We start from the raw sequence: 24,909 nt of genomic DNA on the forward strand, positions 1-24,909 counted from the left end.
TTAAGCTACTGAATGCTTTGGCCTGAAATCTGGGATGCAAAAACATATTACTCGGGATGAATGTTGTTTTAGTGAGGTTTCAAAAAATTCAGATTTTCCTGTATGCAAGATATAACTGTTATCCTGTCAGCAAGATGAAAACACAAGATGCCTCTGTCAACCAAGATTGTGAATGGCGTGTGGCGAATTCGAAGACGATTCCACTGAAGGTATGAATTTGTCTACATGAAAGGGACTTTATAGCGATTGAAATAGCAATAACTGAAATTATCAATAGTATTGGAAGCTTGATTGATTGATTTTATGCTCTCTTTTTTTTAACGCATTTTCGGGGATATATCGGCTATATTTCGTCATAGGCATCGGACGCCATTGCTCGAAAACCTCTAGATGACAGTTGCTGTTTCAAACGAAGGTTTGATAATATACTAGTATTAGATTACAAAATGTCAAGGTTTCGCAAATTTAGATTTATAAGAACAACACAACCTTTCTTAACAAATAACAAATATGGCACCTTCGTCTTACAAGCATCCAAAGAAAACAAGTGACTGCAATGTGCCTGCATGTCGTAGGAAAGTCCAATGTAAAATAGGAATCGAAGTTCATACTTCTGTGTGTCCAAAGATATATTTTATAAACTTGAGAAATACGAGACAAAAATATCAAAAATAAATATTCATTCATCAACATTCATGTATAACATTAATGTAAACTTGTGTATGACTGTCACTTTCTGCTTGAGTCGTTTTGAAGATGGCATGCCAGATATATACGCAAGGGAAAATATTCAAGCCATCGGGGGAAAATTCATTTCGAACTTTGTGCACCACTAATTTAACCACAGAATTTTAATATAACTTCATGCTACAATATAACAAGATAAAGAAAATACGTAAATAGATAAAATTCAGAGAGAGAGAGAGAGAGAGAGAGAGAGAGAGAGAGAGAGAGAGAGAGAGAGATGTCCAGGAAATTATGACACAAAAGGTACACAAAAACTTCAAACAATAAACACCGTATATTAAAAAAATTCTATATTGTATATCATTATTTTGATAATTTGCGTTTGGTTAGGAATACTGGTACGATGTGTACGTCGATAGTACATTTACTTTTATAATCAATGACTTGTTAGGTGTGTTGATAGGGCGAGGAAAGGGAGTACTGATTGACCATATGAATATATTGTTCATGTCCCATGTGTATATGAGCTTTGAACTGAGAAGATCTGCTGATCATTGCATACTGACTTGGATTTCACAGCTTGATCCGGCTAATTAAATATATGAATTGGAAATTCACAATCCGTGTTGTATCTGTCCATTATCAATTCTAAAGTTTACAGAAGTGAAGACCTCGCAATTTATTTTGTGGAAATGACAATTGTATACCATCATTCTCACTAACAGAATATTGAATTAAAATTTGGAAATGAAACTTTTCGCTCTTAACATCGATTCTAGCTGATTTACAGTTGATTAAAATGTGATTAAAAATCGCTCAGATTCTGTTATTTATGGAAATTATTGGGAAATTAAAACTTTTTTTTTTTTTTTTTTTTTTTACATCATCAATACATAAAATTCATATTTTAAAATCATAACATAAACTGCATTGCAAACTAGAGCTCATTGGCATTCATAGATGTATTGTAATCCCCCCGAACTGATAGATGTTTGATTGTAGAACAAAGTACACTTCCCTAGTATGTTTATTGTTGTGTAACTAGGAATGTCCACGATGTACAAGTCGCATGCGTTATGGTGACACTTTTTATTCAGTTTATACACATAAACAAACTAGGCCGCGAGTTCAGCGCTGAACTAAATGGATAACAAGTCACAGAAAACGCTGCTGAACATTCATCAAATGTTACGACATGCTCGGTCTCTGTCGGAATACTTCTTCCTCTGATAATTCATTTCCCCCTAAGCTCCCTTCATAATGAGATATTAATTGCGACACGTAAAATTAAAATTTTACATTTGTTTGAATTATTAGAAACAGTAAAATATTTTTTCAAGCTGCGTTTCTTTATGTAATTATGTACATTTCAATTTGTATTGATTCGACCCTGCTTTTTTTTTTTTTTTTTACAGAAATATACTCCCATAAATCACATATCATTAACTATTCACTGGCAAAAAGTGTAGGTGAATATTCAATATATATGAAACAAATAGTTGTGATGATGGATATCATATTAAGTTATTTCACAATTACGTGTATAAATATGAAATCTAAATTGCAATTTCATCTTGTTTACATTACACTCTGACATTAAGTCACACTCCTCCGAAACGACGAGGTGCAAAAACAAAACAACCCAACAACCCTGGATGAAATGAATTCGAGGACTAATTTCGATCATGGAATGTTCACATGCTTATGATCATTCACGATGTTTAATGTTGATTTCAGCTACTTGAATATTGATTAATTTTTACCTCTTTTCTTTAGTTAATGAAAGCATGCAGGCACGTGCATTTTTTTCACTGTTTCACGGGCATACCTGACCCGCTTTGACGTTGAATTAACACGCCAATACAGATTTTACGTCCTCTTACTTTCGGGAAACCAGCGGAGGACTACATCCATTTACGACTGTAGCTGTTCACAAGGAAGGTGATTGATGGTGGTATTCTATAGGTTTCTATCTAACTGGACTTTACCAAACGTGATCAAGGTTTTGCCGTGTAAACAATAACAGTCTGACTCTTAAAACGGAGAAAGTTAAATTGTTAGAATCTTACCCTACAGTAACACCGCTTACACCTGGAGAGAGATTGAAAATAACGAGGATGTATAAATTTATGTCTGTTTTTTACTCTGTGATAATTTTATCGGAACTCGACTTTTGTTCAACAGAAACCACTTCTTCGCAAATGACCACCGAGGATTCAGTACAAAGTAAGAAATCGAAAACTGAACACAGAGACTTACCAGAAGGATGGAGTGATTTTTGTATGGAAGTTAATAATAAAAGTTTTACCGACGTTATATCCTTCAAATGTACTATTGATGGGTACAATTCTGGGTGCTGGAGTTATGAAGAAATGAGGAACCACATTGCACCAAGAAGTATGAAATACAGATTTGATATCGAATGCTTACATGGGGCTAATATATCACTGAGATGGCCATTTAAGGCGAGAAATCTTAAAGAATTAAAAGTCCAAAACTGTATACTTACAGAATTTTACGGTGATTATGAAAATAAGATGCTAGCTACGTTTCAGGATGAATTGGAATATCTGAGTTTGTCTAATGTCGTTGCTATGGTAGACATCTACGATTTGGTTTACTTTGCTGGAACTATTGTGAACATCACACAGGATACACTATGTGGAAATGACCACAGCCTTATTGAAATGACAATGAGCAACTTGACATATAATTTTGGTGCCTCGACAGAGACATTTTTCCAAAACTTGCTGAATGAGACGACAGGAGAACACAATATAAAAGAAGACCCTGTCATGAACAAGGCACAGAACCTGTACACTGACATTTTCGAAGTGGACCACGTTTGTAATTATAAACGATTGAAAAAGTACGATTACAGTATAAACTCATCTCCAGGCACCTTCTATGTTGACTTGAAAACCGAACGATCCTCCTACCCCGTTCTGGAAAATTTGAACTTTTCTTTCACTCCTTTTGGGGAAAAGTATTCAGTTGACGACTTGCTTAATAACTGGGCGAAGTACTACCCTACATTACAGGCGATGGACATATCTCACTGCAACATTAAAAAATTAGATGTCGTCAGCACCATAAAGAGCATTGACAAAGGCAATAGCCACAGGTTGGTCGTGAATCTTACACATAACAACATAAAGGAACTAGAAGTTGCAGTTTTGGAAAACATTGTCAACGAGGAACAAGTGTTTTTCAACTTCAGTCGCAATCCTCTGAACTGTTCATGCACAGAAGACATGAAGGAACTCATCAGATTCGTCCAGGAAAAATCCAAATGGAGCATTGCTAAATACGCTAGATATGCGTACATCCAACAAATGCAATGCTATTTTCCTGAACAACTGAATGGAATGCTATTGAAAGATTTAAAAGAGTCTCTGTTGCTGTGCAGAGATGTTTTCTCACTGACAGAAACCATCGTTGAAGAAGCTGTAGTCTTTCTAAGCGTGTTTTCGTTTCTTCTTTTAGTGGTTATTTTTATTCTAGTAAAATTTCGAAGAGAAATACGGATTTTGACATATACAAGATTTCACATATTGTTACCATGTCAATCCGAAGAGGCATTTGAAGAGAAAAAGTTTGATGCTTTTGTATCCTACAGCAATGAGGATCATCTGTGGGTCACTAGCGTGTTTGAGAACAATTGCATTGACGGTCTGAGGAATTTCAAATTTTGTCTACATCACAGGGACTTTATTGCAGGTAAAACCATCACTGAAAATATTATAGACAGTATTGAAAGCAGCAGACACACCATTGTAATTGTTTCGAAGAACTTTCTGGATAGCAGTTACTGTCTTTATGAGTTTGAGGAAGCTCTTCGACAGAGTATCAGTGAACGGAAGCGACATCTTCTCGTCATTATGTTGGAGGATGTCGCACAAGACAAGATGCCAAAAGTCTTGCAAACCTGTTTAAAGACATTCACCTACATCAGTAAAGACGACAAAATCTTCATGGACAGATTGATTTATTCTCTCTCTTACAAAAGACGTGGACAAATGACAAACAATGCTAAATTTGTCGCAGCATATGAAAATGAATTGTGCAAGGAAACAGAAAAACAAGACAGCACATCAACATTTCATAAAAATGTATATGAAAGTGTTATACCCCAGGGCAGCACAGAAAAGGAGAAAACCGATAATTATAACATATTTCCCTGAGCCTTCAAGTTCACTTGTGTAATGAACGATGACATAGAACAATCCTCTCTATAAAGTGCAATATCTTGATTTATATACTGAAGGCGTGCAACTGCACGACTGCAGTGACATTGATGCTTAGTATAATTAATAGGATTCTGTATTCTTCATTCTTTAGTTAACTTTTCCCTGGGTGGTAGAGATGAGATCTGCTAATTTTCAGAAATCATCCCAATGTACTACTTTCCTGATGAGATAATTTAGATTTAGAACAATATATTTAGAGCTACAGTTTTAATCTAATAGTTGGTAGTTTTATTTATGTGGCAATGTATCTTAGTCACCACGGTCCCTTCTTACCTTACAATAAGACCATGTCAATGAAGTATAAAAATGATGTAATTCTGAATCATCATCTGATATAGCAGTAAATTGAAAATAAAATTGTGTTGAAAATTACGACAGTGAGTCACACTTGTTCGGAATTGTGGTTTCACGTTCCTACGTACAGGAATGACTTGGTTGGTTGTCTGGGCATGATTTTCAATTGATTATGAAATGTACCACCGTCTTGTGGTGTACCTTCACTGCTGGCTGACGGAGATTAAAGCTCAGTACAAGAGGTCATGCACAGCACTTCTCCACCATAGTGAGATCCGATATAGAGCTGAGAAACCATTGGTTCTTTTTAATACTACGTGAGGATTCTTGAATATTGATTTGGCAAATTACTAAGAATATTACTCAAAACATCGTGATATTTTGAACACGAAAAAGTACAGATTATAATGAAAAAATGTAAAACTAAATTATGAATATTAATTTTCTTCTCATTAAGTCTTCAAGCTTGAGATCCTACAAAAACACCAGCGGTCACTAAAGCACACCGTATAAACACACAAAGAACATTTATTCATACACACATACAAGACAAATTTATACGCCCCTTTTCTCGATTTGATTGTTTGTTTCTTTTACATCTCGTCGAGAATTTTTCACTCATAAGTACCGCAAATTTAGACCTACGTTTAGCGCTCAAGGCTGTAGCAGTGGGGGTTCTTTAACGTGGCAACACCTGCCGCGACATGAAACCTCCATTTTTAAGGTCATATCCGAAAGATCCGTGATTTCCTGTCTTTCTGCGGGCGAAGACTAAGCTTTTTTGGAACAATCTTTAACTTATTCCCCTTGACCGAGGTGTTCCAACTCAATCCAATGAATGATAGAGGCATAAAAACGTCAAAAGTGAATTACATAATATATACCAATCAAATCTTACTCCATCTTTCGGTTCAAGTGTCCGGAAATCTAGGAAATCGAACAGAGAACTCTTTGTACCGTCTTTATTTCCCTGGGGTCATATTCAATGTGAATTAGCTAGGTCCCTGTATTTGACTTCAGACGATATACTGTTTAAGAGCTCATTTATTTATAGTTCAGAATACTTCAATAGATTAGAAAATTGAAAATAAATATTTGTGAAAATATTTCTAACAAGTAGTAAAGAAAAGTATGTCGAAGAAAGGAGGTACTAAGAAATGTTGCTTTTTGCCAGTGAAACTATTTCCTGTGGTATATAATTGTATCCGTTATATGCATACAGTATGCTCATAAAATTTTACATTCCATGACACCGATGCAAGTACAAAACATGACAAAAAATCAGGGCTTACAGTGTATTTAAGCAACATTAGCATTTACATGAGTGTGGGAAGTGCTTGCACTGAAATGTTCCAATGGAAGACAAAGTAAACGTAAGTTAACAGAATAATAAGGTTATTTAAAATTCCAAATGTTAAAAAAAATATGGAGGAATTCATCATTTGATATGCCAGTTTCTGTTTCTCAAAAACTGATATATGCATAAATGTTGATTTCGAATTTTGGACCGATGTGACCATACAAAGAATAAAAACAAGAGCTAGGATATGTAATTTAGTAGGCAGTAATAATGAAAAATAAATTTAGAAAATCAACATAATGGCATAGTGTCATATATATGCGTAAAAAGTACTAATAATGTATTAGGAATTTCAGTCAAACATTTCTCTATACTAACTGTGAAAAGTGAAGATAACGAACAGTAATCAATGAAAGGTGAAGATAACGAACAGTAATCAATGAAAGGTGAAGATAACGAACAGTGATCAATAACATAACTCCTTTAAGAAATACAAAATAGAGAGTTGGGCAAACAGGAACCCCTGGACATACCAGAGGTGGGATCAAGTGCCTAAGAGGAGTGATCATCCCCTCCCTGATCATATATCTTATGGACGTAGTTTCAAAGATTTACAGGCACTCCTTTTGCGTAGTCTTGTTTTTACGCGCCACCGGTCAAAATGATATAGGAATAAAAGGCCGATATTCAAAACCGAAACGAGGTAAACTAAGTAACGCGTTGAAATACTGTTTTGGAAGACAAATTTGCGTGATCAATGTCATAAATCCCATAAGGAATACACAATTAAGAGTAGGGTAAACACGAACTCTTGGACACACGAGAGGTAGGACCTCGTGCATAGGAGGATTAAGCATCCCCTTTTGACCGTTAACACCCGCCGTAACTTCATCAGGTAAACGGAGTATTCCGTAGTCAAAATAAGTATGTAAAGAACGGCCTAGCAATTGGTATGAAACACGTCAGAGAACATTCGACTTAACGACAGACTGTTTTTGGAAACAAGATCACTATAACGACCATCCGTAGTTAAAATCAGTGAGTAAAGAACGGCTTAACAATTGGTATGAAACACCTCGGACAGCAATTGATCCCATGACAGGTTGTATTGGCAAACTAGATCGTTATAATGACCATAGAATTTGCGAAATGCTGATTTCAAACGTGATTGTTGAAACCCTTGTAACATCAACTTATTTGTCAGTAGCTTGCCTCAATTAAAAAAATTTATCATACGCAGAACATGCTTTCGCGTATCGAATCAGTTGATAGACACAAACACCATATGTAGGTAAAAATGGAATATTGCTATATAAATATGGGAAATTGACGACGGAGAAGATGAAGTCATCCCATTTGTCATAAAGTTGAGTTGTCATTTGCCGTTAACATCTCTGTTCCATACAATGTGCAATTATGAAACATAATGGAAAGTAAATTTATCGTGAGCAATGGTCGTGTGAAGTTACAAAAGGTCATACGTTGTTTTACTGTTGTGAACAATTAAGATCGATAAAGTAAAGATTGCTATTATTTGATCAGGTATAATTAAGATTTTAATGAATCTACTCTTCAGTCAGAAATCGAGATTCTTTAATTAGCAGGAATTCAATTTCAAAGAAGTGGCAATTCTATTTGTAACATATGACCCTGTTCTGACATATGTAAAACATTTTACTGGTGCGAAAATTTTAACAAATTTAGTCTTTCCTTGATGGATTTCGGCAAGGGTGGAATTTGCATATTTAGCTCACGTGAACCGAAAGTATAATTGATCTTTCCTCATCATCAAAGGTGAAGATAACGAACAGTAAACAGATATACCAGAAGTGGGATCAGGTGCCTAGGTCGAGTACCGGGTAAGCATTCCCTGTCAACCGGTCACACCTGCCGTGAGCCCTATATCTTCATTAGGTAAACGGAGTAATCCATAGACAAAATCAGTGTGCCAAGAAAGGCCTAACAATCGGTATGAAAAACGTCAGACAGCATTTGACCAAATGGTAGGTTGTACTGACAAACTAGATCATATGTCTGGCAAGAAATTTCCATATTTTCCTTTTCTTAAGAAAAAATGGACTAATTTCAACCTATGAAAATAGGATTGGTGCCTAAACATCCTCAAAATCTTTTACAATAAAAAAGAACCACCCAGGGTTTTTTATGAAAAAATCTTATATAGTGTAGAATATAGTGAACACTTTATTGTAAATTCAAGTTTGTTCAAGACCATACCATGGTACACATCAGAACATAAACTTTTACACAAAAAAAATATGTAAGAAAACTTTTATAAATTCTTCTCAAGAATTCGATACTCAAAAAGACAAACTGAAAACAATTTCTTACAATTTACAATATAATGCGAAAGTGACAGCATTTTAGAGGATGAAGTAAATTTCAAGTAAATTAAAATTTCACTTTGTTTCAAGGTTGTTGTTTTTTTTAGAATTATTTGGAAACCCCTCGCTTTAGGGGTCTAAATCGGCATATTACGATCTATGGTTGTATTAAGATTAATCATCTTAAATACCAACAACTGTAAATTCATGCAAGGCAGTCTCACACGATATTACTCGCAGATGAGCCTTTTGATGAGTATTAACATCATTTTAGTACAATTTATTTTCTATTTCGGAAGTGCAACACCTTTAGGGAAAATACCAATAGATGTGCAACACCTTCAGTGTGTGTGTCATCACAAAGCGTTTCCCACACCAGTGTTATCACTCGATGAATGCTGACAGGATTAGAAAGTTGGACTTTTATTGCTTTCATTTTGATTAGAAATCACATTCCATTATTCAAGGTGTTAAGAAAAGATTTATAGTTCCTCATCTCGAGCTCGGAAAAGCTCTTCTAAAATAGAACTCGCTAAACTTGCAGAAGGTAGGATTGAAATAACGGTGAAAGTCAGTATCCACATTCTTCTCCAAATGGTCATCAGAAATTAAATTTCTAATTGTGATTGTTGGCAAATGTTTGGTAGTTAGTATATTTGGAGTTTCACTCTTTTCTGGACTCTTTTAATATTAAATTACTCGGTGACAATAATATTCTGCTGAACCCATGGACACTGTACAATATATCGCTTTTATCTAGATAGACATATAAGAAGGGAAGTAAATCTCATGTCGACAAAATTAAGATTTTTACAGGAATGTGTGTAAAATGAACCGAATTTTACAGGAATGTGCGTAAAATGAACCGATTTTTACAGGAATGTGCGTAAAATAAACAGATTTTTACAGGAATGTGCGTAAAATGAACAGATTTTACAAGAATGTGCGTAAAATGAACAGATTTTTGGTATTTTCTTTTTATCAGTGGCTTCACGGCAGTAGGCAGGCTTGCAAAAAACTACAGTGCTGCTTTTGAAACATTCTCTGGATTGGCGTGGCAGCAGATACAAAGTAGCTTGCAATCCAATAAAAATAATTAATTTACCTTGTTTTTAACAACATTAATATCGATTTAAAATGTTTAGAATATATGGGTGATCAAAGTTCTTTTTTGCAAGCTTATAGTAAACATGAAAGAGGATCCGAAACAAACAGCAGTCTTTTTCTGGAGATGATTTGATATAATCGAATGCCAGTTGCAAAATGGTCCAAAGGTGCCAGTTATCAATTCTTATTTCATAGCTGATTGTTTTAAATGTTCCTAAATCCATCAAAATACTTCTGGCGTACAAAACCTTACCAATTTATTGAATATCAGTTTCCCTTAGGAGATACAAAATATAGGAAGTACATTAAGAAGGTCCGGAGTTGGAACCCGTATTGCATGCGGCTGTCAACATCTTCCTCCTCCGGCCAAGAATTCTTTCCCCGAAAGGAAGTTCTTCGTTCGAACAAAAAAACTACAGTGTTCAACCGAAGAATATCTTCGTTCATACTAAAGACAAATCCACCAAAATGAAAATTTGACTCGACTGAATGAAAAACACATGTAAGGTGATTCTACATGTATAAATAAAAATTTGATTCACAAATATATCCACGTGGCCCTTGTGCGCGAAATAGACCTGGCTTTTTGTTGTATGGAACGTCTTGCTTCATGTTTCATTTTGTAACGATTGAATGCAAACAGTCCTTGTACATCACCGTGGTTTTTTGAAAGAAATCTTAAGTATTCATGATTGGGTATCCGAGTAGCAGAGTGCTTAAAGGTCTCATTTTTCTCGTCGCTACCACAAGAGTTCGATCCTCTTTATTGGCAACAGTTGAATAAAAGAGGGTATTGTGGTCAACCTGGGGCACGTCCTCCAACACCAATGAGCCGGTTGTGGTAGCTCAATGGTAGAGCGTTGCTTCGTAACCGAAAAGTCGTGAGTTCGAGCCCCGCGCTCGTGCCATGGGGCCAGCTGCGTCAAACCTAAGCCGTTAAAATAGGTAGTGATTGCTCCTTCGCCAAACGCTCGGCATTTAGAAATGAGAATCACTGGTCTTTCAGATATAACCTTTAAAACGGGGATGAGAATCACGGGACTTTCAGATATAACCTTAAAAACGGAGGTCCCATGTCGCGGCGGGCGTTGGCACGCTAAAGCACCCTCACTGCTACAGCCCTGAGCGCTAAGCATAATTCTCGATGAGCCGTAAAACCAATAATCAATCCTACATCAATTACCTCTTCCTGCTTATATGACCGGCATTCATATACGTAGATAGGTTGTTTATCGTTAAAATATAAAAATAGTTTTAAAGGGGGTATTCATAAACTCGATATTTCATGCAGTCGTTAAGATCAAGAGCAACTAAAATTTTCAAAGTTGATGTTAGTTGACGGGTCATATACGACGATGATTTTACGTTCATATATTCTTTTTGTTATACTATAGGTTATTGAACTTATATTGGGGAATATTGGCACTCGTTAGCTGTCAAAATGCACGAGCTTGCGAGTGTATTTTGACAGCCAACGAGTGCCTATAATCAACAATAGAAGTTCAATAACCCTTTTATTATATAGCTGAAGTATTTAGTTGTTAAATTATATCCAATTAATGAGAGCAATAATTGATTGATTCATGTTTTCCGCCACACTCAACAATTTTTCAGTTATCTGGTGGCGCCCAGTTTTTTTTATTAGTGGAAGAGAAAACCCAGATTGTACCTGGGAAGAGACCACCGACCTTCCGAAAGTAAACTGGGAAACTTTCTCACTTACTGGCGCGAGCGGATTTCGAACCCGCGCCGACAGAGGTGAGAGGCCGTGTGATTTCGAGCGCGATGCTTTAACCATTCGGTCAAGAAGGCCCCTAAAGCAATAATTGATTTGATGAGCGTATCAATTCAATTATTGCTCGAATCAATTCAGTTGATGAGAGCATCAATGTGGTGGAAATATAGTTCACAAAAATTAATTTAGAGCTCGATATAAATGGTTTGATGATCTCTTTAATTCAATTGAAGATATCTATAATTATTTATATAATGTTTTTGTAAAAGGAATTAATGTGCACATCAATTCTTTTAACGAGAGCAACAATTCAATCATTAATTCAATTGTGGATATTTGAATTGAAGATATCTTTAATTATATATATAGTTGCTCTCTCTAAAAGAATTATAGCTGCAGAACTGTAGCTCTCTGAAAAAATATTTTGACATAACAGAGAGCTACAGAGCCACTCCTTATAAAAACCTTCGATTTACGGCGCACAAAAAGCTGCGCACGGTTGAGGCCTTATATCGTTGTATTCTTGAATTGCTGTCTCATAAATTTAATATCAAAAAATTCTTAACATATTTTCCTACTATACTTGTGTCTAAACATACCTTCAAATATTCATTAAAGCCCCATACGACCTGAAAACTCCCAGCTTCAAATGATTTCGTTTGTTGACGTAGCCATGTTACGAAGCCGGTCAATTCGTACCCTGTTGTTGTTGGTATCTATTCATAAAATTCGTTATATGTTATGTATTCGCTCTTCATTTATTATCAATACGAATAATTTATAGAAATTAAAAAAAAATAAAGTTTTTCTAAAGGTAAAATAAGCTCTTGATTCATGAAAATACTACTAAAGTCCTTAACACGCGTGTGGCAAGGATGGAGACCGGACCAGAATAATGAAAGACGCATTGCCGTGAGTTTAGCTATTTGAATAATTATTATTTAAAGGCACTGGGATGATATATTATTTAAAATATTTAGCTAAAATATTTGTGGGGATATTAGTTCACATTTAGTCGTTATTGTGCAAGTATGGAAATTAACCAGAATTCAAATTGACCGGCTACCTAACATGGCTACGTCAACAAACGAAATCATTTGAAGCTGGGAGTTTTCAGGTCGTATGGGGCTTTAATGGATATTTGATGGTATGTTTAGACACAAGTATAGTAGGAAAATATGTTAAGAAGTTTTTGATATTAAATTTATGAGACAGCAACTCAAGAATACAACGATATAAGGCCTCAACCGTGCGCAGCTTTTTGTGCGCCGTAAATCGAAGGTTTTTATAAGGGGTGGCTCTGTAGCTCTCTGTTATGTCAAAATATTTTTTCAGAGAGCTACAGTTCTGCAGCTAAAAGAATTATTGCTCTCTTCAAATGAATTAATGTTATCATTTGTCGTCCCCCACCGCAACGCGGAAGGGGACATAAAAATACCGGTGTCCGTCCGTCCGTCCCACTTTGTGGACGCAACTCTTTCGCAACCGCTCAACGGATTTTATTCAAATTTTGTAGGGTTGTTAGTCACTATATTGTACATAATGTAGTTGATCATATCGCGTCGCCATTTTAATTTGACTAATTTTACGGGAGTTATGGGACTTTGTTGAATTTGTACATGCTACACTATAGGAACACTTTGTAGACGCAACTCCTCAGAAACCGCTCAACGGATTTTGTTCAATTTTTTTTTTTTTTTTTTTAGGATTGTTAGTCACCATAAGTAGTTGATCATATTGCGCCGCCATTTTAATGAGACAACTCTTACAGGAGTTATGGGACTTGATTGAATTTGTAAATGCTACACTATAGGAACACTGAGGACACAACTCATCAGAGACCACTGTACGGATTTTGTTCAGTTGATCATATTCCACCATAATTTTACAATTCTACAAATGTTACAGGAGTTATGGGAATTTTGTGCTTCAAATTTTTTGCGGCGGTGTGGGACATACATGTATGGCTACGCGTAGCAATCTTGTTCAATTAAAGAGAGCAATAATTCATTACTATATCATACATGTATATACTGTTGATATTATCAATTCATTTAATGAGAGCAACAATTAAATTATAGCGTGCATTAATACAGCAGAATAATGCTATCATCAATTCAATTAAAGCGCGCAATAATTCAGAATTGAAGATATCATTCATCAATTATTTGAAGAGATCATTCATTGAATTGTTGCGTGCATCAAATGAATTGATGACATCTTTAAATAATTAAAGATATCTTCAATTATTTGAGTTTATGTGGTGCTCCATATTTCAGCGGCTACGGTATACTCGCAGGATTTTTCCATAAAAGCACTGCATTCGATGGGTGGATCCGCGGCAGACTGTGCTCATGTTCAGAGATATTCGTATTCTCAGTTCCTGACGTGATTGATTGATTGATTTAATGTTTTCCGCCACACTCAACCATTTTTCAGTTATCTGGTGGCGTACAGGCCGTGGGATTTTGAGCGCGATGCTCTAACCACTCGGTCACGAAGGCCCTATCGTGAGAGTAGTATCCTGAAATGGACAAGTTCCCCCTCAAAACTACCATTTAATCGAAACGATTTACGATTACATGTATATGAAAATAGCCAGTCTTTGACAATGAATCAGATTTAAGTATAAATTAAACATCCCTCATTGAATCTGTTTGGATTTTTTAAAAGCATAGTTGCAGCGATTATTGGTCACCAGTTTGATTTCTACATTCATTTAACCGCTAATCTCCGTAAGTTTCGTCGAGGCAGGATATTTGGACTGACACCTCATCCGAATCTGAGACCAGTGTCAAACAAAGTGATTCGGGATATCTTGCCTGAACTTCGATCTGGTCTGAGATTCGTATGAGGCGTCGGTCCAAATATCCAACCTCGACGAATCTTGCTGAGATTAGATAACCGACAGCTAACTTTGAAAACAACCCTTCCTGTCTGATATGTCCCGATGAAAATTCTCGATCCCGGTACTTTTAACGCAGGTAGCGACTGTTCCTTCGACAAGTGCCCAGCACTAGAAGGGACGGGTCTTTATACACCAAATGTTATAACTTTTCTTTTTATAATTAATACCCGGAAACTTGACACGAGTTGCATTTATATCATAAACCGCCGCGGTGATCTGGAGGTAGAGCTTTCACCCCACATGCGGAAGGTCGGGGTTTGAATCCCGGCCGTGACAGACCCAAGTCGTTAAAACAGGTAGAGACAGTTCCATCGCCAAACGCTCGGCACCAGGTGTGAATGTCACGGGTCTGGGAGGTGACCTTATAAACCGATGTCCCGTGTCACATTGAATGTGGCACGCTAAAGAACCCTCACTGCTCAATGGCCGTAAGCGCCGAGCATAGGCCTAAATTTGAAGCCCTTCACCGGTATTGGTGACGTCTCCATATGAGTGGAAAATTCTCGAGAGGGACGTTAAACAAGATACAATCAGTCAATATACACTGCCATTCCTTGGAATACTTATTGCAAAAACTTCGTATAAAATCGTAAGTTGATTACGTAGCAATATTCCATTGTTACCTGCATATAGTGTATATAATTTCTCAACTGATTCGATACGCAAGAGCTTGCTCTGCGTATGGTCAGTTTTTAAATCGAGGCAAGCTACTGACAAACAAGTTGATGGTACAGGCGTTTCAACAGTCTCGTTTAAAATCAGCATTTCGCAAATTCTGTGGTCGTTATAACGATCTAGTTTGCCAATACAACCTATCATTGAGTCAAATGCTGTCTGACGTGTTTCATACCGATTGTTAGACCGTTCTTGGCACACTGATTTTGACTACGGATAACTCCGTTTACCTGATCAAGATATAGGACTTACGGCGGTTGTGACCGGTCGACAGGGGATGCTTACTCCTCCTAGGCACCTGATCCCACCTCTGGCGTGTCCAGGGGTACGTGTTTGCCCAACTCTCTATTTTGTATTGCCTATAGGAGTTATGAGATTGATCACTGTTCGTTATCTTCACCTTTCCTTTCACCCTTATGTATCTTCAAATTTCTTAAAGAGACACTACAGCTCATTTTGCGCAAAAATCATGAAATGACAATTTTCCCAGCGCTTTCTCAATTTTTGTTGCATTGTTGAAAGTATGAACTTTACGAAAATAACACTTATCTAAAGTTAAAAATTATCGTTTTAACGTAAAAATTAATACTTTTTGATGGCCTATACAAAAAATATCGAGTCTCCTCCTTTTAGTCTTCAGACGCATGCGCATAGACAGTAAACAGTGCAGCATGTCGTCCAGTGAGAGAAAGTGTAGTTGATAGATCTAGAATTTTGACAGATTCTGTGAGAAAAGAGGTAAAAATAGAATGAGATAAAACTCATGCGTGAAATAAAATTTACCTAGGGATCAGTATGACCGTTGGAAAACAGAGAGCTCGGAGAAACGCATGTAACTCAGTGGCGGATCTAGGATTTCCGAAGAGGGGTGTGAAAGTAAAAGATTAGCCAAAGTAATCGGCTATTCGGGTGCAAAATTTGGATTTTCATTCACAATCTGTGACGTAAAAAGGGAGGGGGGATACTGGCCCCCTAAATCTGCCATTGAGACTAGCTGCGAAGACACTACGTTTGAAAGTAAGTGCTATTTTTATCTGAACACGACACGTGTTAGTTGTAAAAACATCGGTCAATGGGAATATGGAAGGGTTTCTGTTGAAATAATGATTTATAATTAGTTATTATAAGTAGCAGGGAATAATCTTATGTACTTGAAAGGTGAGTGTGGACCCCCTTGAAGGGGAATTTAGATAAGTTCATACACAACACTTTTGCTGTCATTCAAAACCACGTGATGTAAATAAGCATTCAAAAGTCCGAGTCAGCATGAAGAAATCTTTGAATTCCGGACGATCTTCAAAGCGCAGTTGAGAGTAAATTGATGCATCCCAATTGTTCAAAATTGTCAGTATCGATGTGAATTTTATCATTTTATCAATATGTGGTTTAAAAAACACTTCATTAAAATATGGAAAATGAGCTGTAGTGTCTCTTTAATTATCATATATACTGAGCTTAGATAGGAAACAACTAGGGTACACTTAGAGGGAGGTGATCAAGAACATTTCATCACGAATAGAAAGATACCGTGACAGAGTTAAAACAAAAGAAGAGAACCTGAACTAATATGCATAGACTACGCATGCTTGTCCTTGCGAGAATGTTAAAGAGTGTGTCATTTACAAGAATAAATGACATGGAAAAATATCTGAAGGAAGGGGGTTCAGACCGGCGAAGTCCGCGTTTGTGAATTCAAGCGGAAATATTTCAGTTGCCTACGGAAAAGAAATTGCTAGAAGCTAATATCTCGGAGCATCTATCAAAGATGTGTCAAAAATGTGATTTGATGACTGTCGGACAATTTCCATTAGACTGTATTTTACCCTTAAGAAGTGTTGCAGAAACCTCGCTATGGCGAAATCCAATTTATGCACCAAAGGTCGCCACTATAGCTTGAGATAAGGATATACCATCTTAAAATGACTTGACATGATTAGAGCGTGATACTACATATCAGAACATGTCTTCTCACAGATGCATGTACTGTCAGTTTTGAATTACCCAGATTTACAATATTTTGATATGAAAAACGTTTCATTCTTGTTTCACCTAATGGGAGCTTAGGAAAAAGCAATGGAGATGAGTAATGAATACCTGTCCCTTGATTGCATGTGAATTCACTCAGACTGAAAGAAACGTGTAAACTGCAAGCTACCTGTGAGGTTAGAAAATTCCAATTACGTCTATTGGATAAGAAACGACATTTCTATGTTGAATTTTCAAACCATGATACACCTCATTTTAGAGATATATCTGTATATCCCATGTTGTGGGTGTGGTAGCTAGTGCGAATACCACAGACTTATTATCTATGTCGGGCAGAGGAGAGCTACAATTTTTGTCATTTTTCAAGAAAACTTAATTCTGATTACTTCATAATATCATTCTATGTATAATTATATAAATTTGCTTTTTTGGTAATTAAAAATCATCTTACTTTCGTGTATGCAATTACTAATTTTGCAGTGGTATTGATAGAAAACCCATTCACAAAATTTGTTTATTTTTTCAACATAGGTGTGAATGTGCTAGATGCATCTCCATGTCAACAGTAGGTGAACGTTATTTGCTGTAAAGAAATGGGGACAATTCCGGCTGAAGCCGACATGGTCTATACGCTTCCATGTATGAATATCTACAGAATGTTGGACCTTTAGATAAAAATCAACCTTTCAATGAATATGTCAATTGTTAGCATGCTGACAATTTATTAGATGGATGAGGCATTTTCTTGGGAGGGGGTGGGCGCCGAAAGATTTTGCTTGCATGTGTTGTAACAAAGATCAAGGAACCCATCCTATCAAAACAGTACTGTGGTTTCAGATATGCATTGTAAAATGTATATTGTACAACATAATACATATAGATAAAGTACATATTGTAATGGATTAACAAATAAAGATTATAAAAATATCTTTAGCTTACAAACACTTTTCTTGAAATAAACAAAATGATTGCACCATTTAAGCATTTTGATGACATAACGCTGAAGGTTCCTTGACGATGATTGAGGTCCATTCTGCACCTCTTTCTCGTCATTATAATCAGTTTCTTCATTATCATCAATTTTGCCACAGTTATCAAAATCAGGAGATGAAATGAAATATTGGGAACCAATGCTTTGTCCGGATCTGTCAGCGTTGCACGTGACCACAGCTTGCATTTTGATAACAAAATACGCTCATAAGTCTGATGAGACCTTGTGCGCTGTTGAAGACGAAGTTCAATTTGAATTTTGTTTTGTTTCTTGTTTCAATAGACTGAGAGATGACAGGTTCTACTGGCCTACTATTGGCATTAGGACACATATGTTCTGCAGAGCTATCATGTGATATTTAAACCTGGGAACAGGCAAGAAAATAGGTTTTTACATCCATTTGATATGCCTTACATGTACATGTACATTCGGATAAAGCTGTAGCTAACAACTGGTTTACCTCAAGCTGGAGTTGAGCGTATGAATTGGTATCGTGCATGTTGGTCCCCGTGAATGGGGGGGGGGCAGCCTACCTGAAACGGCGCCACTGTTGGCGCGAAATTGAATCAGTAATATTGTTAGTTCTAGTAGGTATGTGAACTGCTCTAAATAGAATATTGTGCAACATACGACCTACAACAAATGGATGGATTAACTTCATAATCCGGTTGGATTTTTGAGGACTGCTTATTCAGAACTACCACTAATGCTTCATTATCCTTATGAAATAAGACTTTTATTTGCTAGTCTACTGGCCCACAACTTTTTGTTGGGTTGCAGTGTTTGGTGTTCCATTGTACTGAGAGGACGGCGGCATAAACTGGGGCTAAAGGAACTTGTTCTGGGATGCAGTACTAGCATATACCTTTGATTTTTGTCCATTGCGGTGCATGACTGGGTGATTGCGTGCGCAGCGTGTACATGTGTGCTTATACTGACAAGGATTTCGCATACAGAACCTCTTAAAGTTAAAATCAAACCAACATTTCTTAACTTGTGGTTGTTGAGCTTGAGATGAGAATTGGGAGTCATGTATAGCAATCACAACTCTGGATCAAACATGGCCTAAGAGCTACCAGGTATCATGGATTTGCGAAGACGATACTGTGCATCATATTCGTGTCATCCAGTAGCTCCCCTTGACGCTCCCAGACGGAAAGTATGAATATATACTTAAACATTTCAACAGCTGCTGTGTAGATGGATGCATACAATAGGAGAGCATCAGTCCATTTGTCAATAAAAATACTTTAGAAACCTTTTCTTTCGTAACAATTTCCCCTGTAGGACTGATAGTCAGGGTTTTATCATTTCCACCTTGTTTTGGAGGAAGGAGTGAATGTAATTTAACAAAACTACCCTCAATGATTTTGTTTTGTTTTACAGATTGATTAATGTGCATACCTAGATTGTAAACAGACTGGATGCACTGAAACAGCCTCTTGGTTCTAGGATGTCAGGGCCAGTGGCTGTTGTTGTGATTTTTGGGTGGTTTGGGGTGCAGCGAAGGTCTGCTGTGGTTGGGGCGGGATCATAGGTTGTGGCTGTGCATCGGGTGCTGTTGGATGACTGGATGCGGTTAATTCAGTGGTTGTTGTAACATAGGGTGTTGAACCAGTGACTGTTGTGGTTCAGGATCCTGGGTAGGAGTTTACAACTGTGGTCGGTTCTCCGCAATGGTAGGAACGATTGGCGGGCTTGAATCCCTCCGCCTGGTGGTTATAGGCCGGCCTCGGTTCTCCAAGTTTGCAACCCCTGGGTCGAAACGACGAGAGGTTCTGGTGGTTCGTTTAGTGTGTGGAATATTGTAGACCAAAATAATAGAAAACATATATAACATATTAATAACATATTACAAAGAAGCAAACGTTCACCTATCCGAAACCCGTATGGTGCGAGAAAAAATGTCAAGCATGTATCCTAAACAAACTGTAAAATTAAAATGTGATCGAGGCGATAATGGAGAAATACCGACTTACACACAAAACAATCAAATAATACACGTTACTAATCTTAAATACCTAATTTTAAATTGTATATTCAACCGCTAATGATAAAATATTTCTATTAAAAAAAACACCTACAATCAACCTCACAACTGGATTGTTACGAGCAAAGAGATAGGTTGCTGCAACAGCGTCCCTTTTATACACTAAGTTAGGTAACTTGTACATAAACTGTTTTTGCATCAATCACAAGGGAGATAACTCAATGACAATTGCGCTTCGTCGATAAAACATCATATTCTCATAGTGCGAAATAGAAGCCCTATTAGTTATGCAGACACTTAGATGGGTGATACGGAAATACATGTATATAATGTTTGACACCTCGTACTTTTCGTTGTTGATAACACCAAAGCTATGTAAAATGTCTTATATGTCACGCCGACCGTGTTTGAGGGCGAAGGAAAAGTATTGGCTTTAGTATCTATATCCATAACAGGACAAAAAATATCCCGAATTTATCACCCAACGTGTGAGCACAGAGATCTATCAGATCATCCTAATACCTCAATTGTTACACGACTTCAGACATTTGATCCGCCTATTCATTAAACGCGGGAAATATAACTCAATTGATATAAACAGTGCTTTGTGACGTCATATTCAGCGTCGTTGTTTCGCAAATTTACAAACATGGGAGACATGGTACATTCGCGTTAATCGATGATTTAGAAAATGAGGTTTACATTATTTACCGATTTTATGTAACAGTTCAAACGACGTGAACTTGAGAACACGAGATTCAAAATGGAGAAGTACATGTCCTCGCGTTGTACATGTATTCGAATCTACGCCATTTTCACCAAAATTTTCAAATTCGATAGGTATGGTTTAATTTGTTATGTGTCTTCTATATTATCCCTTTAAACATGTATATACGTATTAGGGAGAGCTCCTCTCTCACGGCCCTTCGGGTCGTGAAAGTGCTTCACCCTCTATGACGTCACAATGTACTGTTTACATCATTTGTGTTATATTTCCCGCGTTAAATGAACATGCGGAGTCGTGTTGCAAGTAGCCTAGGTCACGCAAGCCATTTGACTCCCCTCTGACTCCCCATTGCATTGACAAACATACATGTAGGTGACCTAGACTACATGTATGTTGCAAGATGCTTTGACAGCTGTCAGTAGACATCCGGAAAACTTCGGAATTTTCTAATTCTGCGTGCCTGTTATGGATAAATCTATGACAGTGCGAACGAAATTTAACTCCAGACACGACAAAGTCCGGACGTTTTGCTAACCTGTATGATAAAGATTTTGAGCAAAATCAAAGTGCCTATGGTGGGATTATTTATAGCAGTATCTCATAGTCCATGACTGGGCTCACGCATCCTTGTAGAATAATATATATCAGTCATGAAAGACAAATAAACCTACAGTATAATGGTAGGATGTTTAGATATATACAAGTATACAAAGGCTTCGCTCGCCCCAACAGTAGCAACGTAAACATATAATACTTGGTTTGAAAGACAAAGAATTGCAGTGGTAGTTATCAAGAAGAATTTTGAAATGTTTAATACTTAACGCACGACGACGGACGTCAGATGACCTGAAATAAACAGCGAAGCTAAATGAAAGGTGAAGATAATGAACAGTGATCAATCTCATAACTCCAATAAGCAATACAAAATAGATAGCAGGGGTAGACATTAACTTTTCTTCTCACTTGCCCTTCAGGCAATTAAACTCAACGTTTTATTTGTCCGGATGAAAAACTTTGTTGTCCGAAATATTTTAGACTCTAATGATAATAAGCTTGTCAACCAGTAACTCTAATTATCTCTCTCTGTCAATTGGTGATACAGTACGGTCTACTAGAATGCGCCTTCGCTATAATCTGACAATTTGGTAAAGAAAACAGCAATATATGGAGTTGGACATTACGTTCTAATATTTGATATTCATCAAGCTTAACACAATTATTATAATAATCACATTTCCTACTTAAATAACCACTTGCCCCATCGGGCAAGTGTGTATTGAGTTTCACTTGTCCGAACTGGGTTTTCACTTGCCTCGGGCAATCGGACAACCGTTAATGTCGATCCTTGGATAGTTGGGCAAACACGGGCTCCTGGACACACCAGAGGTAGGACCAGGTGCCTAGGAGGAGTAAGCATCCCCTATCGACCGGTCACACCCGCCGTGAGCCCTATATATTGATAAGGTAAACGGAGTTATCCGTAGTCAAAATCGTGTGCCAAGAACGGTCTAACAATCGGTATGCAACACGTTGGACAGCATTTGACCCAATGATAGGTTGTATTGGCAAACTAAATCGTTATTTATAACTACCATAGAATTTGCGAAATGCTGATTTTAAACGAGACTGTTGGAACCCCTGCAGCATCAACTTGTTTGTCAGTAGCCTGCTTCGATTTAAAAACTGACCATACGCAGAACAAGCTCTTGCGTATCGAATAAGTTGAGAGATATAAACACCATATGTAGGTGATAATGAAATATTGCTAAATAAATATGAGAAGTTAACGATGGAGAAGCTGAAATCATCCCGTTTGTCATAAAGTTGAGTTGTTAGTTTGTCTTTAATATCTACTTTCAATAAAATATCTAAGTATGAAGCAGAAGTGGACGACTCTGTGGTGTCTTTTATTTCTAGTTCACTGGGACATATCGAATTGACATATGAATGAAAATATTATTGCTGATAGATAAAACGTCGTCGCTATATCTAAATGTCGAATTGAGGACCACATCAAGAGATTTTTTTTCTTCTCTTGTAGAAGTTTTAAAATAAATTCCTGCTTCACAGGAATATGAAATCAGGTAGCTAACAAAGGAGCACAATTTGTGCCCATGGGAATTCCAACGTCACGTCAAATATGACGTCACAATACACTGTTTACATAAACTGCATTATATATTTCCCGCTTCAAATTAAATAGGCGGGTCAAATTTCTCAAGTCATTTCGTAAGATGTCAAGGGTCTTTGCACGTCTCAACAGTCACACCGTAAAATATATTATGTAAATGTGTTTAAGAAAGATACATTCCGTACCCATGTTGTCGTCTACACTTCGTTACTTATTGTCTGAAGATTAGACGACAATCACATGACGCGTTTTGTCCAATGATGGAGCGTTATTCCAGTCCTAGGCAGAGCAAATTTAGACAGCGACTAGCAAAATTAATAAGGCAACATAATATCTTAACCATTTAAAAAAAATGTTTACAAGGACGTTGACCATACTTTCGGTTTCAAGGTCTAAAGATGACGCAAAACCGTTTTCATAAGAACAACGATGGCGCCCGGTCTGAGCAGATTCACTCGGACGACAAACATTGAAAAAATTCAAATAAATTTAAGTAAAAACCTTTAAAATGTTTTCCCTATTTTAGCACCGATTTTGGAATGAATTTTGGCCTTGGAAGTCCTTCGGGCCTGTCCTTAAACGAATCGGTTACAATCTTAAGAACAATTCACATTAGGGTTTTTAAAGAACACCCCTGCCCTAGGGTCGAGATTTACAAGAAACATGCTCGAAATTAGGGAACCCGATTTTGTTTTTGACGACCTGGTTCATAATTATGCCCAAAGTTCTTGAAATTAGCATAGCTCAGTAAGCTACACCACTGTCGCTGTATGCAGAGATTCCTTTTTGTCATGGTTAGCATCGACCTCACAACACACGTTTACATTTTGTGTAATTTCGCGTTTTCATCACTTTTATATTTTGTTTAAATATGTATATATTTTCCTTCAATAATCTAGTTAAAATCAGGGGCGGATCCAGGAATTGCGGTTACGGGGGGCGCCATTTTATAAGGCAGGGGGTATGGGGGCCGCCATCAGGTTCCCAGTGGGTCCAGGGCGAAGCCCTGATGGGGGCCCAGGGGGCGAAGCTCCTGGATTTTATAGATTTTATAGGGCTTGAAATATGTCTCCTATTTAGTAATTTGTACTATTTTCTATCATTTTTTATGAGGTGATATTAATAAAATGACGCAAATTTTATGGGTTTTTGGAAAAAATTAAGTTCTCCCAATAAAGTAATTCAAGAAATCAAAAGATTTTGTCATTTATTTCTCCGGGAGTGGAAGAAATTACTGCTTCTTTTATCGTTTAGTACATTTTTCTAAACAGGATACCACGATTTACAATGTACCTTAGATATGAAAATTTTAGGGGGGGGGGGGCGCCGGTTGCGCCCCCTTAAATCCGCCACTGAGTATGCATGCTCTTTCTTCATATAAATGGCATTTGAAGGGGAAGGGTTGTCACCGTGTTTTGCATCACCTGGCAAGCCAAGGATTGAAACTGGGAACTAGTCGAGAGAGATTGCTTTTTTGTGACACGAACCCCGCCCCCCAGGTTTTTGTTTTTCTGTTTCACAATTTAGATTCCCTCTGCTAATTGTAACTACTCGGTTATTTCCTTAACAGCAAATAAATGTACATGTAGGTCAACGCCATCAGAGTCACGCGAATACACTATTTTTCGGTTGCTTTGTATATAAATTTAGCTATGAAGAAAACAGCTCTACGTTACGATGCGAAGCACAAGATGTGAAGTAGGTAAACAATCAACTTAATTGACTATCAAGGCAGGAAGCAGAAATATAACTTATGAGTATTCTGACAAATGAGTAGGTCAAGCAG

At 37.0% G+C, this 24,909-nt stretch overlaps 1 protein-coding gene and 1 long non-coding RNA gene across 3 annotated transcripts; both read left to right on the forward strand.

Moving 5' to 3' along the window:
• The first annotated feature begins 1,136 nt into the window (after window positions 1-1,136).
• Window positions 1,137-5,310, forward strand: LOC125682015 (toll-like receptor 4). The gene has a single exon (XM_048922389.2). The coding sequence runs from the start codon at window positions 2,805-2,807 to the stop codon at window positions 4,869-4,871; it is 2,067 nt and encodes a 688-aa protein (XP_048778346.2). The 5' UTR covers window positions 1,137-2,804; the 3' UTR covers window positions 4,872-5,310.
• Window positions 5,311-6,386: 1,076 nt separating this feature from the next.
• On the forward strand, window positions 6,387-18,211 carry LOC125681197 (uncharacterized). Of its 2 annotated transcripts, none has more exons than XR_008800643.1 (2): window positions 6,387-6,604; window positions 17,816-18,211. It is a non-coding gene; the product is annotated as an uncharacterized LOC125681197 (long non-coding RNA). The 2 variants fall into 2 exon arrangements; XR_008800642.1 differs by lacking the exon at window positions 6,387-6,604 and adding an exon at window positions 15,458-17,460.
• Window positions 18,212-24,909: the final 6,698 nt, after the last annotated feature.

Source organism: Ostrea edulis, chromosome 2 (genome assembly GCF_947568905.1).
Source record: "Ostrea edulis chromosome 2, xbOstEdul1.1, whole genome shotgun sequence".
Lineage (NCBI taxonomy): Eukaryota > Metazoa > Mollusca > Bivalvia > Ostreida > Ostreidae > Ostrea > Ostrea edulis.

Excerpts from the sequence above, each read along its gene's own strand:
- LOC125682015 (XM_048922389.2), top strand. The coding sequence starts at position 2,805 with ATGTATAAATTTATGTCTGTTTTTTACTCTGTGATAATTTTATCGGAA.